Genomic DNA, 14,914 nt, shown 5'->3' with positions numbered 1-14,914 from the left:
AAGTTATTCAGCTACCACAGGAGCGTATGAGGAGTATACTGTAGCAACATTAAGCGAAGTGACAAGCAGCTGAAACTTCTGCTTTGTTATTTCTTCGTGGTTAAATGTAATTCCTTGAACATTCCGCCAAAATTTGAGAGGGTCCTTTTTAATTTTAAATCGCCTCCACTAATCTCCAATTCGACAAATCTAAGATTATTGGAAGTTTTTATTAATTTTACAGCACATTTCTTCCATTTATACTACTGTAAAAATTGTCATTGCTATATTTTTTCATATAAATGTTTTTTGTCTGTTCAATGCAAAAGGTTTTAAGATGGAAGCTTTTAAAGGAGCTGTATCTGAAATTTCTAATTAAATCAAATCCTTTATTATATTTTAATTCAATCAGTTTTTTAAACTATAACCAGGGACAAAAACATATTTTTTGCACCATCAAAAGTAGTGTAACATACAGTTTTAAGACAGTCAGCCAATAGTAAATCACCCTTCTTCATTCAGTTTTAAGTCTTTATTAATATTGTTGGTCTGGGTGGATCACCTCTGGAAAAAGTTGTGATTCTCAAAAGGTGGATGGAATCTATTGCATAGACCCTCAGCTAATAGAAAATCACCTTGTTTTTGTCAGATAAATGTCTGTGTCAAAACTGCTGGGGTTTATAGAGCACCTCCCATTCCCAGACTTGGACAATGCAGTGATGGTGCAGGGAGAGGTCTAACTCTCCTCCCGACCAAACAACAATTTGTGCCTCTTCAAAAATACCTCAGATCTATTCTACAGACCCTTGGCTAAAAGAAAATAACTGTGTTTTTTTTTCAGATAAGTGTCTTTGCTAATGTTGCTGGGGTTGATAAGACCACCTGCTGTTCCCAGACTGGGATCGTGCAGTGATGGACAGGGAGTGGTCTCACTCCCCTCCCGAACAAAACAAAATTTGTGCCTCTTCAAAAATACCTCAGATCTACTCTAAAGACTAACAGCTAATAGTACATAACCATGGATTTGTCAGAAAGTGTCTTTGCTTATCAACCAGGTGGATGCTGCACATTGGTGGTGGTGGAGCCATTACAGTAAAGCGCTTTGAGTGGAGTGTCCAGAAAAAGCGCTATATAAGTGTAAGCAATTCTTATTATTATAATTATTTGCTAAAGTTGCTGGGGTTTATAGGACCGCTTGCTGTTTCCAGACTGGGACTGTGCAGTGTTGGACAGGGAAAAGTGTAAACAACAGCCGTGATCCCAACCAAAGTAATGCTGACACTAAAGATCATAGTATTGTGACCAAAACCATAGATGTGACACGGAGTAACCATTCTTAGACATAGAGTGGATGACTGGCAGTGTTTTGAAAAGGCAAAAACCATAATGCATCTGTAAATTACCCATCAGCCAAAAAAAAACCAAAGGTGGGGTGCGATGCTTGCTAAATGAGGGTTTTAACTTTTAATTTCTGTGCAGAATTTATATGTCCAAAGGACAATAGGCCATACAGCTAAAGCAGCGTTTGAATGCTGTCTGAGTAGTTCTACACTCAAAATAATAAAAGCTGATCTGATTTAAGAGAAAGTCTAGTGTTTTGATGCAGAACACCTGCAATGCATCTTTACTTCCCAGTCTATCGGAACTCATGGGGGGAATCAATTATCAACTGGTACTTGGGCAACATGTGAGCCATCGTTTCCACATTACCGGATCAAATCAAAAAGGCTCCATGCCATGTCTTTGGCAGAGCCACCTTCCCAGGAAAGACACATCACCATTGAAGGTCTATTCAATATTTTGGCTGTTTCGATACACTTTAATAAGAAAGTGTGAAATTGACACTTTATTTCAAACCAGAAAAGAAGATCCACTGGTGAAGTGTTAACAATGCCCACATTGCGATAACATGCCCTTCGAAACAAATCTAGTATCGGCCACTAAAAGGCCCCTATAAACCCCAGCAACATTGGCAAAGGACGCTCATCTGGCAAAACCATGGTGATGTACTATTAACTGAGGATCTGTAGAACAGATCTGAGTCACTTTTGGAGAGGCACAAATGTTGCACATCGCTACACAGTCCCAGTCTGGGAATGGGAGGTGCTCTATAAACCCCAGCAGTTTTGACAGAAATGCTAATCTGAGAAAACCATGGTGATTTTCTATTAGCCGAGTGTCGGTAGAATAGATTTGAGGTGCTTTTGAAGAGGCACAAATTTTGGTTTGGTTGGGAGGGGAGTGAGACCACTCCCTGTCCACCACTGCACCATCCCAGTCTGGGAACAGCAGGTGGTCTTCTAAACCCCAGCAACTTTAGCAAAGACACTTATAATGACTTATGCATGATCCATGGTTATGCACTATTAGCTGAGGGTCTATAGAGTAGATTTGAGGTATTTTTGGAGAGACACAAATGTTTGTTTGGTCAGGAAGGGAGTGAGACCGCTCCCTGCCCATCACTGCATGGGCCCAGTCTAGGAATGGGAGGTGGTCTATAAACCCCAGCAGTTTTGATAGAGACACTTATCTGAGAAAACAATGGTGATTTTCTATTAGCTGTGGGTCTGTAGAATAGATTTTAACTACTTTTGGAGAGGCACATTTTTTTTTGTCAGGAATGATACTTTTTCCTGTCTAGCAGTGCACAGCTCTATGTCAATTTGCAAGGAGGAAGTGATATAAAAACACCAATAAGATTGCAAAAAATTAATGAAGAATGGCAATTTTATATTATTTGTGGGTCTATTTATCACATTTCACATAGTTTTGAGGATGAACAAACTGTTGTTGTGCTATAAATGTGACTTTAACTGGTACAGGATTATTTTATATGAGCCAGGTTTTAGGAGACTTTTATTTTGAAAGGTGCTGCCAAGCCAGAGTCGTTTATTGTAGCTAGCTTCACGCTATTGCTCTTTTGAGTTTACTGGTCTCTTCCAGTGTATCTCCAGAGCGTCTTAACCTGCAGGAACAGGTCACATTGATACGGTTCGGCTCTTTGGAGTATGTAATTTTACTGACTTGTACAAACTACTATTGAGGAGAGTGATTTGCGTACTGTCTGTTGTAGAGGATAGACTGAAACTACTTATTTTGTCGTTTTAAAGTCTGTAGGCAAACGGTAAGACATGTTATGTAAAGGTTACGTGACTAAACCACTTATTTTTAAGGAAGCGAAAATCATTTTCATCTGGTTTCTCATGTGATGTATGTGCGCATTGTCCAATCACGACTCTCTCTGCTTGACATTTGCCAGTGGCAATAGTAGTAGTTCGGAGGAATGTGGATTGCGGTGCGGTCTGAAAAAGTCATATTTGAACACATAACTGAACTATAGTAAAGCTATAATCGTACGTGTAACTTCGACAGTACTTGTATTTTACCGTGGAATATTTTATTGAAAAGATGTGTGAAAAGCACAAGGAAACTATATAAATTGCCAATATAAGGAAATGCAATGCGTAATTAAAATACCAAGGCCCCAGTAACACGCTATAACTGGTATTGAAATATTTGTGCTTTCCTTTTAATCCAGACTTTATTAGGTTATTATTTTATCAAATACATTTTATATTACTATTTGCAAGGACTGTAATAATATAAAAAAGTGTTTGTAAATGGTTCTAACTGAATATTATTGTTTTAGCTGAATATTATGCCTTGTAACACTGCAGTATTTCATTGTGTAAAGTAAATTAGGTTATCACTTACTGTAGCTGCCTAGCTTTTATTTTATGGCTGATTTCCTGTTCAGCAGGGGATAGTTTATTCCTAACCAAGAGATCGTAGTCATGAAGTTCATATTCTTAAAATGACAAAAATGTTGAGTTATTCTTCCTGTCTAAAAATTACACTCTATGATTCACGTCAACCTTATTTACTGAATAATAATAATATTCCAAAAAAGCTTTCGCACCAACACCGTTTTAGTTCTTATTGTTTGTTTTTTATTGACATGAGAGTTTCTTCACAGGTTTTGTGCTAGCCTTAGTGTTTTTATTAATTTATTTGTATGCATTGTTTCTGCACATATGTTCCCTGTTTTTAATATACAGTGTATATAATTGAATTTAAGCATAAGGTCAGACTAGATAAGGGCATCTTAACAATATTTTGGGTAGTGTGTAATACGTTTTCAGTTCATTAGCAGGCTTTTTTCTGCAGTTGATGGCGTGCTCTTTCTTGTTTTTTGCTAGGGATTTGGGGAAAAAGAACCTAGGCTATGGCCAAGCACATGACGGACAGCCACCGGAGGTTCCTCCAGTCTCTGATGTGCTGTGGGATAATAGAGGGCTCCAAAGCCAGGGCCCTGCACAGGCACTGCTGCGAGGTGCACAGAGGTAAGACAAGAAGATGCCTATTCCTCTTTGCTTCAGCTGTTACCAAGAAATACATTCACACCTTCACTTTCAGTGTGGTGTTTTGAAATATTTCTTGTCCAATATCAAATCTTATTCACTGCATTATGTCACTAGAAAGATGCTTGTATTGACATGCTGTTGAAAAATAACAATACTGTTGTAGGTAGCTGCGTCAGCATGTTTAGGTTGCAAAGGAACAAGTAAAGGTTTATTCCATGCTGGAAAGAGAAAAAAAGCCTCTGTGGAGCCTTCTTTGGGTGTGGGTCTTCTTCTTCACGCACCACAGCTGAAATGTTGTATTTGTTGTTCCTTTACATACTATTGTTTTTATGTTTAATATCATTTGCTACGAAAGCCTAATGAAGTGGTGTTCTTTCATTTTTTAAAGCCACATATGTATGCTTAAATAACCTATAAACCATCAGTCCAAGATCTATTCTGATGTTTCTTGGTTGTTCTGTGTTATGAGTTGATTCTCTAAACTCATTTGAGATCAGTAAGGTTTCCTACTTGAACATGGCTTGCAAAAAAAATACATTTGCTTTTGAATCTCATGCTTTATTGTATCATCATGTGTAAAAGCATGCTACTTGATGATTTCTTTACAATTGTTACTCTTTTTGTTAAAAATCCATTCCTTCATTATTCACACAAGCAATGTATGTTGTTCACAGAATAAACAGACAGCTTAATTAAAAGTAGCAGTGAAAGTTGATCTATTAGATAAATTGACTAATCACAAGTGTGGATAATATAAGAATGTGCATGCTAAAATATTTAGTAAAACACTATTTTCTGTTTTAACATTAAAATATTAATAAAATATGTCTCATTCTCTTATTCCCTGTCAATTTCTTATTGAACAGCGATAAACACCAGAAGCTGGGATAAAAATGTGCAGAATTTCATTAGCAGTACAGTAATCTGTATATTATATGGCATTATACTAAACACAATAAGTACAAACACCAGCACATTTTCAGGTTGTCCATACTTCATTGATCTGGTCAACAGCTTTTATTAAATGCTTAAGGCTGTGTTGCTCAACCTCTGGACCCACTGACCACCACCAGTCTTTGGAACAGTGCTGACTGAGACTTCACAAACTGAGCCATAGAGGCATAGTTATAATGAGTGAATTTAAGACTGTTTCTTTTATAGTTTTGCTTTTATCTTAAGAAGTTGACAAATAAGGAAGAAGAGCTGATCTCTGGCACAAAAAAGGTTGATAAACACTAGTTTAAGGTACCAGAGATGCAGAATAACTCTGACTGTCCAAAATTGACAGTGATGTAGACATTAACTCTTACTGGCTAATACATTAGGAGCACCTACTGAATAATACAGTATATCAGGTTTCCATGGCTGAAAGAATAGTTCAAGTGTGACTGACTTGTCATTTATTTCACAAAGTTTTGAAATATTTGCTACCCAGTCGAATTCCATTGTTCTAGCAGGATCACCAAGTAAGGTCTGTGGCACTGAACTGCATTTTATACTGTTTTTACTGACTTTCCACAGGATTAAGATATAAGGATTGTTCTGGCCAGGAAAGGTAAACAAAGTCTGGGTTATTTTTCTGAAGCCACATTGCTGGCCAGTGAGAAAATTCATTTGACTGGGAGTTCCAAATATTTGTATCCAATGAGAGGATACTTTTTCAAAAGAATGCATGTGTATACCAGCATTTGTTTCAAGTTGCTGCCTAGCGGCATTCTTATGTGCAGTTTATTGTTCATAAAATGTTGTAACATTGCATGTGGTATACCTTCTGGTGAAACTGAAAGATCCAATCACTAGTGACAGTAGTGACAGTGTTAAGCATGGTACTAGAATATTCACTCTACATTCAGAGACTGAAGCACCTGTATTTTAAGGGACTATTGTAGATTTAACAAAACATGATAATAGTTATAATATGACTCAGAGCATCAATAGATAATCAGATTTCTCAGGAAATCTGTATCATCTTAGTGGTTCAGAACTAGTTTGTAGTATTTTTTATTTATTTAAAGCCATTATCAGCTACTCACTTTAGCATGGCTGGAACCCACTCCGCTGCCCCCTGGCTCCCCAAAATAGGCCATATCAGCACTACTAAACACCTGCACTGTGAATAATTAGGCTCTTTTCATTAGTGACCTTATTACAGAAAAAAAAATGATTTTCTGTGCTTAACCGAAACCTGGCACAGACAGAATGATGGTCTCCTGTTCAATCTTCTAGTCCCTCAAGGGTATGGGTTGTTTGACCTCCGTAGTCTTTCAGGCAGAGGTAAGATAAGATAAGATCACTTTATTGGCCATATGCAATTTCTTGCATTAGGAATTTGTTTTTTCACATACCCCAATATGCTCTCCATGAGACACACAGATAGGGAGAGAAGTATGGGGTCAGAGCGCAGGGTCACCCATTTATATGGCACCCCGTGAGCAGTTGGGGTTAAGGGCCTTGCTTGGGGGCCCAACGGAGTAGGATTCCTCTGCCAGCTGCAGGATACGAACCGGCAACCTTCCAGCCACAGGCGCAGATCCTTAGCCACAGAGCCACCTGTGGGGGCATTAATGGTATTTATAATCTTCTTTACAGTTTAAGTACTGTTACTGCACCTCTTCTTTCTTCTTTTAAATGTCTCTGTTCCCCACTCTACCTTCATTGCAATGGTATACAGTGCCTTGCGAAAGTATTCGGCCCCCTTGAACTTTTCAACCTTTTGCCACATTTCAGGCTTCAAACATAAAGATATAATTTTTTTATTTTATGTGAAGAATCACCAACAAGTGGGACACAATTGTGAAGTGGAACGAAATCTATTGGATTTTTGAAACTTTTTTAACTAATAAAAAAATGAAAAGTGGGGCGTGCAAAATTATTCGGCCCCCTTGCGTTAATACTTTGTAGAGCCACCTTTTGCTGCGATTACAGCTGCAAGTCGCTTGGGGTATGTCTCTATCAGTTTTGCACATCGAGAGACTGAAATTCTTGCCCATTCTTCCTTGCAAAACAGCTCGAGCTCAGTGAGGTTGGATGGAGAGCGTTTGTGAACAGCAGTTTTCAGCTCTTTCCACAGATTCTCGATTGGATTCAGGTCTGGACTTTGACTTGGCCATTCAAACACCTGGATACGTTTATTTGTGAACCATTCCTTTGTAGATTTTGCTGTATGTTTGGGATCATTGTCTTGTTGGAAGATAAATCTCCGTCCCAGTTTCAGGTCTTTTGCAGACTCCAACAGGTTTTCATCCAGAATGGTCCTGTATTTGGCTGCATCCATCTTCCCCTCAATTTTAACCATCTTCCCTGTCCCTGCTGAAGAAAAGCAGGCCCAAACCATGATGCTGCCACCACCATGTTTGACAGTGGGGATGGTGTGTTGAGGGTGATGAGCTGTGTTGCTTTTACGCCAAACATATCGTTTTGCATTGTGGCCAAAATGTTCGATTTTGGTTTCATCTGACCAGAGCACCTTCTTCCACATGTTTGGGGTGTCTCCCAGGTGGCTTGTGGCAAACTTTAGACGAGACTTTTTATGGATATCTTTGAGAAATGGCTTTCTTCTTGCCACTCTTCCATAAAGGCCAGATTTGTGCAGTGTAAGACTGATTGTTGTCCTATTGACAGACTCTCCCACCTCAGCTGTAGTTCTCTGCAGTTCATCCAGAGTGATCATGGGCCTCTTGGCTGCATCTCTGATCAGTCTTCTCCTTGTCTGAGCTGAAAGTTTAGAGGGACGGCCAGGTCTTGGTAGATTTGCAGTGGTCTGATACTCCTTCCATTTCAAGATGATCGCTTGCACAGTGCTCCTTGGGATGTTTGAAGCTTGGGAAATCTTTTTGTATCCAAATCCGGCTTTAAACTTCTCCACAACAGTATTACGGACCTGCCTGGTGTGTTCCTTGGTCTTCATGATGCTCTCTGTGCTTTCAACAGAACCTTGAGACTATCACAGAGCAGGTGCATTTATACAGAGACTTGATTACACACAGGTGGATTCTATTTATCACCATCAGTCATTTAGGACAACATTGGATCATTCAGAGATCCTCGCTGAACTTCTGGAGTGAGTTTGCTGCACTGAAAGTAAAGGGGCCGAATAATTTTGCACGCCCCACTTTTCATTTTTTTATTAGTTAAAAAAGTTTCAAAAATCCAATAGATTTCGTTCCACTTCACAATTGTGTCCCACTTGTTGGTGATTCTTCACATAAAATAAAAAATTTATATCTTTATGTTTGAAGCCTGAAATGTGGCAAAAGGTTGAAAAGTTCAAGGGGGCCGAATACTTTCGCAAGGCACTGTATAGACCACCCATACCTAATGAAGCCTTTTAAGGTGACTTTGCCGATTTATTTTCATTTTTATGCCTCAGATTTAAGAGGATCCTTATTAGTGGGGACTTTAATGTACATATTGATTCAGGGTCTTAGCTAAGGATTTTTTTCCAGTTTAGCTAAGGATTTTCTAGCTCTGTTGGGATGCTTTGATCTAACCCAGTTTGTTCATAGTACAAACTGGTACACCGACCATTTGCAATCAATAGATGGGGTGAAAAGTTTTTAGATTGTCCAGAGCCTTGGTTGGCTTTTTTGGCAGAGGGGTAATGGCAGCAGTTTTGAGGACCGTTGGTACAACATCAATGCTCAAGGATTCATTTATTACATTGAGGACAATGGGGCAGGGAGAAGTGAAACAAGTCTGAAATAATGTGGTTGGAATGGGGTCTAATATAAAGGTGGCATTGCATTGTTATATGTCATTGCACAGCCAGGAGTGCAGGAAAGACATGATCAAAACCAAAACCCACAGTTGTGCCTGAGCAATGTTTTTTTTTCTGTAGGCTGTGCTCTTCTATTAAAGGTCATGCTTCAATCCATTTTTTAGTCTGGTAGTTCTTAAATACTTCAAAAACTCCCTATGTTTAGACTACTCATCTTCAGTGTTCGTACCTGATCCACATTGTAACTATTTTTAAAAACAGCTTTGTGTCATATTTACTGTAATGCTTTATGGAAATTCCTAATTAAATCAAAGTCTCTTCAGTGACCCCTGTTACCAGATGAATTTCAGTAATTATTAGTACCATCAGAAAAAAGTATCTGTTAAATAGAAGTGATTTTTTTTCCTGGAAAAGTGGCTGGGTAATTTAAAATGTAATTTAAACCTAATATGCAAGATTCTGTGTTGTGGTAGTTCACTCCAGCTCTGGCACAGCTTGTTACTGTGCAAGTCATCTTGAAATCGCTTTAGCCTTTTAAAAATAAATCAGTGATATTACAGAATTAATTGTCCATAGGTGCCTTATATTGCTTGAACAGGTTCATGACAATGTCTTATTAGGAGAAACGCTTAGTAGTTTATGGGTAGGGGGTATTTAAGTTTATATTCTGTCATGTTAAATTCTGTAACTGTAGATGTAAAGGAGAAGTTGTTCATAATCTGTATTTTTAAGTATTAAGAAATTTACTTGAAAACAGGTTTCACTACTTGAAACTATGAAACCCTTAGTATATGAACTTGGATATGCTGGATTTTTTTTTCAGGGACTCAATATAGTATAATCTTAATACTCAAGGTTAATAATTCCCGAAATTATATACCACCTCAAATTATACCACTGCCACAGGAATGAGACAGTAGTAGTGCCATACATTTTCTATGATTTAATAAACAATTGACTTGTTTCTCCTTCTTGTTGTCCAACCACAGTACATTATCCCCATGAAGGTCTAGATGACTTTATCCGTGTGATCAACACTCATCTCCAGCCTATGTTCATGCAGATCCGAAAGGGGATGTCAGAAGAAGATGGTGTGCAATACTACGCTCTGGTGAGCTAAGCTGTAATTTAATTCCCTTTCTTTCATCAAGGTCTCATTTTTTTCCATCATCCCTCAGTCATGACCTGTCTAATTGCTGTAAAATAACCCCATTGAACATATGGGCTATCCTTGGCCAAGCCATGAAGAAGAGTCCCAGTAATTCATAATTTCATTGACACAGGTCTCCTGTGTCAATGTCAAGCTCTATTCTTATTTAAAAAGTGAAGTTACCTGTATGTTTGTGCACTTGTAATGAGCCTGAAATGAAAAATGTAATGTTACACAAACTGGAAGGAAACATATTGGTAGAGTCTGTAGTAAAATCACATTTTATGTGATGCTAATTAGAACAAATTAAAGTCATAACTGCAGTTAATTTTCTCCTGGTTTTTGGGGAAATTAGAATTCTTCTCATATGCCAATGATAAATTAAAATATTAAACACTACACATTAAGACAGAGCTTTTCTAAATATAAGATATTCCATCCAAGCTCAGTCAATCTTACTGTGAATCTGCTGTACAGAAAGTTGTAAACTTGTGAAATTTCCTGGCCAGGTGAATATTACTGAAACAGATGTGACAAGAATGGCCTCTGATTACTCTGACACGGAGCTGGAATTGTTCAGAAAAGCAGTGAGTACATGGTTCTTAGTCTCCGATTTTATGTTATTTTATAGTTATGAGTAACTAATAGATTAAGACTAATAGAGTAAGTTTTATAACGTTTTAAATTCTGTACTGTATTTGGACATAATGCACTTAATGGTCCTAGATGAAATAGTAATCCATCTTGTTTATTTTAGCACCAATTTCCTTGTCTGTCAGTTAACATTTGCGAATCAAAACTAGTGTTTTTTTATTATGTATTGGATTCATGAGTTTCAATGTTATTTGCAAATACAGTTTTACTTTTAGGAGTAATTTCACAGACCTTGTTAAAAATAGTTTGAGAATGAGAACACGATCATCTCAAAACTGCGGTTATCTTATAATTAATCAGCTTGGTTGTGAGCCCAAGTTTATCTGCTGTAGTTTTTCACCTACAGTTTCAGAACCCCATCTGAGAAGGAAACCAGTGAAGGAGGAACACTTTATCAGTTTTTTTGTGTCAGATAATGTTATAAAAAAGCAAAGCACAACTATAGGGTAACCGATCCAATGTAAATTCTGTTAAAGTATATCTTCCAAATGAGATTACCGATTTAACACACTACTGTATTACATTTGGGGGTTCCCATTTGTTTTGGGGGTTCTAGAAACAGTGGTTGGGAGCCATTGCTTTAGAGGACTATGAGTCCACCACATTCAGTTGTGACAGATAAGGTATTTACAGACCTAGGAATGAATGATTCTTAGGGTAGCCTTTGATAAGGGGGTCCTCCGATTAACAAGCAATGTTCACATAAATTTCTGGCCTGCAGATAGCATGTTACCTGGGATATGGGTAAATGCTTTTAAATTGTTTGTACCCAGATGAGTATAGCATATCATTAACATCATTTTTTCATGCTATTTTCTATCCACTAAATTTGCATATTTTCTGCTTCACTTATAACAAACATGTGTTGATAAATATAGATGTTCTCTAATCAAAATGTTTCTGTATAAACTTGAAGCCCTGAAATAATCTTTCTGTATGAACAAATAGTTCATTTGAGGACTGAGTCTTTTAAAGGGTGGTATACTGTATTAGAATGTTTTTAAAATAAAGTCAAATCCCTTTGGAGTGATTTTGTTCCAGAATAACACAGGAGTTTTTCAAACGGCAGGTTTCTTTTAATAAAACACACTGGTACAAGAAGTGTCAGCACTGACTGAAAACATTTTCTTTTGCTTTGCTTTAGATGGACCTGATTGTGGACTCTGAAACTGGAACAGCTTCATCCACAGAAATCCTGAACCTTGCAGACAGACTGCAGCCAAAGAAAATGAAAAAGAAAGAAACAGAACAAGTCCTTCAGAGACTGGTTCAAGACAAGTGGTTGTATGAGGTTAAGATACTATACTACGCTCCCATGCAGTATTAGGAATTTCAGAACATCTTAATGTTTTAAATCTGAATAGAAAATGTGCTGGATTGGGCTAACTTGTCCTGTGTTGTCCTGATAGTCTGGAGCTGGGTTTGGGTGGTAGTACAGTGATCCTAACCAAGACTCTTGAGATCTTACTGTTTCTTATGGGATATATAGCTTTGTTGTTTTCTGATATTTGGTGAATGCTGTTTTATTTTTGATAGAAGGATGGTGAATATACTCTAAGCACTCGCTGCATTATGGAGATGGAACCCTACATCCAGAATATTTACCAGGACCTGGTAAAGGTTTGCAACATCTGCCGCAACATTGCTATTCAGGTAAAGATGCCTCTATGTAATGTAGCCCATAAAAAGGAATAACAGACCTCTTATGTTTAGATTGCACCACACCATTATAAATTTTATGGATATTTTTTTGTGTGGCCATCTAGCAAGACCCCGTTTAAATCAAAAATGAAAATCACTCAGTGTGAGGGTGAAAATGTCTTGAAGCTCCTATGCTCCTTCACAGCAGGTTTCTGTTTTGGTAATGGCTGACATTCACGCAGGGTGGTTTCATTGTGCGGCGGCACACACATTAGGAATAGTGCCAAACCCATTTCACACAGGAACCTATACACTTGTCACAGCAGAGTGGTTTCTATCAACATTATCCTGAAACTCAGTCTGCAGCAATCAGACCTTCTGCTAGCACAGCATTCCTGTGTCCTGGATTTGATTAGTTTAATTAAAAATAAAGCTTAACATTTAAAAAGGTATCAGAGGCATTTTTGAAAGATTTTAAAACGTATTAAATGACTCAGTTAATGTTTATGGCTTTGTTTTTTAATAAGAAAATACAACAGTGGTACTCTAATCCTGTATGTGTCATTCTTCTAAAAATATACACCAGACATGCGTGGTCCAGTCTAGAGGTAATTTCAGCAAAGGAGGGAGAGTGATTTCTCTCACCTGTTAGACTTCATTTGGATCCACAGAATTGTGTGATTTTAGCAGAATAAGTTAAATGAAGTGTATATGTTTACTTTATGATAACATTAGGAAATGAAAATCACTCAGGATTAGGATAAATGTCTGACTCAGTTTTCAGATTTATTATAAAATCTTTGTAATTTTTTATTCTCAATGTACATTCTTCTGAAACATCAAATTCCAGTAGTATTATGTCATGCAGTTGCTGGAGGCATTGTGAATGTCACAAACTGGATTGGTTCTCTTCAACATTACGAGGGCCATCTCTATTATTGAAAGTATGTTGTGGGTTGAGAGGAAGATAAGCTCTTTAAAGACTACTGAACATTATATCATAAAAGTTTAAATAGTAAAATAGTAAGTTCATAAACAATCCTCCGCCTCTCACTGTCATCAATGTAGTCTTTTTTCACTTGTGAAACTGAACACATGGTTCCTGTGTTTAAAAACGTGGTTTGGTGGTGGGGTTTCAAATGCAGAAAACAAAGCAGATACTGATTTGAATAACCCTTTAAAGGATTCAGAACTTAAAAGTATGATCTTAATAAGGACATACGGTGGACAGTCTTGAAAGTTTCATGTTAAATGGTACTCCGTAGCTTTTAAAGACCACTTTAGATTGATGGGTAGAATACAGAAGCAGCTCAGGAAGATTTTTGTGAGAGACAAATCCGACACTGATTTCTCAAACTCTAAAATTCCTGTCTTTTAGGGTCAGATGTGTGAAAACCCAGAGTGTGGCATCAAAATGCACATACCATGCGTGGCAAGATATTTCAAGGGTCGTACCGATCCTCGCTGTCCTTCTTGCAATGAATTCTGGCCTCATGAGATTCCAGGTATCCATTTTATTCATCTGCTAAATTTCTTCTGAATTCAGTGTATTGTAAGCAATAACAGCTACAGGTTCGATGCTTAATGCTCCGTTTTGTCTTTCAAAGTGGATATGTACAGAAATGGCCATAAAAAACTTCAGTATTCTTTTTACTACATGGTGACTAAAACCATGTAGTTTTAGGAATACTAAAGTACTGTATTAAGAATTCTAGTGAATTAATACTCACTTGCGTGAGTAATTCAGTCTTGATCCAATATGAATAAATGAAAAAAATACAAATTTTACTGCATATTGCTATAACTGCTGTAGCATTTTATGGTACTTAGACTTTGAAGTTGGTTTCAACAACCTAAAATGAAGCATTCATCATCGGCTTTCCTTTTTAAGCACTGTTGAGGCTAAGCTGTTTTCTCTCTCCGTTCTGACAGATCTCAGTTGCCCTTCACCACAGGCACCCTCTCCTGGCCAGGCTATGGCAGCGAAGGAGAACACTACCCAAGACACTGCACCCTCACGCTCCAAGAGATTAAGGAAGTGAAGCTACTGTTATGTCATGTGACACTTCATAAAGTTAGCTTTTAATTTAATAAATAGCTTTTAATTTAACTATCAGCTTTTAAAAGTTTTTTTAGTTTGCTATGATAGTCCTCATTATTCATTTTGTTTGTTCCATGAACTGCATGCATATTTTTCTCTACTATTGTTGTTACATGAGAAATAGATTAAACAACAACTAAATATCAACATTACTGTTTGTCATCGGATATGACTAAACTTTTACACTGTATTTGCTGTACTATTCAAGTGTATTTTTAACATAAATAAAATATATATTTGAAAGTGAACATTTGAAACAAATTATACTGCATCAAGTGTAATATTTCCTTTTACAAAGTGAGCCATTG

The 14,914-nt window shown here is 37.4% G+C and overlaps 1 protein-coding gene across 3 annotated transcripts; it reads left to right on the top strand.

Annotated features, from left to right (window-relative positions):
* Nucleotides 1-2,857: 2,857 nt before the first annotated feature.
* On the top strand, nucleotides 2,858-14,854 carry nsmce1 (NSE1 homolog, SMC5-SMC6 complex component). Of its 3 annotated transcripts, none has more exons than XM_015360043.2 (8): nucleotides 2,858-2,985; nucleotides 4,179-4,322; nucleotides 10,050-10,171; nucleotides 10,720-10,797; nucleotides 12,009-12,155; nucleotides 12,404-12,517; nucleotides 13,884-14,010; nucleotides 14,438-14,854. In XM_015360043.2, exons 2-8 carry the CDS (start codon nucleotides 4,205-4,207, stop codon nucleotides 14,545-14,547), a joined length of 816 nt encoding a protein of 271 aa, XP_015215529.2. In that variant the 5' UTR covers nucleotides 2,858-2,985; nucleotides 4,179-4,204; the 3' UTR covers nucleotides 14,548-14,854. The 3 variants fall into 3 exon arrangements, with proteins under 3 accessions (XP_015215529.2, XP_006637164.2, XP_015215527.2); XM_006637101.3 differs by having other exon boundaries at nucleotides 12,401-12,517; XM_015360041.2 differs by lacking the exon at nucleotides 2,858-2,985 and adding an exon at nucleotides 3,000-3,103 and having other exon boundaries at nucleotides 12,401-12,517.
* The last annotated feature ends 60 nt before the right edge of the window (nucleotides 14,855-14,914 follow it).

The sequence above is a fragment of the Lepisosteus oculatus genome, chromosome 19, assembly GCF_040954835.1.
Source record: "Lepisosteus oculatus isolate fLepOcu1 chromosome 19, fLepOcu1.hap2, whole genome shotgun sequence".
Lineage (NCBI taxonomy): Eukaryota > Metazoa > Chordata > Actinopteri > Semionotiformes > Lepisosteidae > Lepisosteus > Lepisosteus oculatus.
The sequence above is the reverse complement of the archived record's forward strand: the minus strand, read 5'-3'. Positions and strand labels throughout refer to the sequence as shown.

Coding starts and splice junctions, on each gene's coding strand:
- nsmce1 (XM_006637101.3), top strand. CDS start 4,205: ATGGCCAAGCACATGACGGACAGCCACCGGAGGTTCCTCCAGTCTCTG. Junction 12,518..13,883: donor GCCGCAACATTGCTATTCAG/GTAAAGATGCCT, acceptor CCTGTCTTTTAG/GGTCAGATGTGTGAAAACCC. Junction 14,011..14,437: donor CTGGCCTCATGAGATTCCAG/GTATCCATTTTA, acceptor CCGTTCTGACAG/ATCTCAGTTGCCCTTCACCA.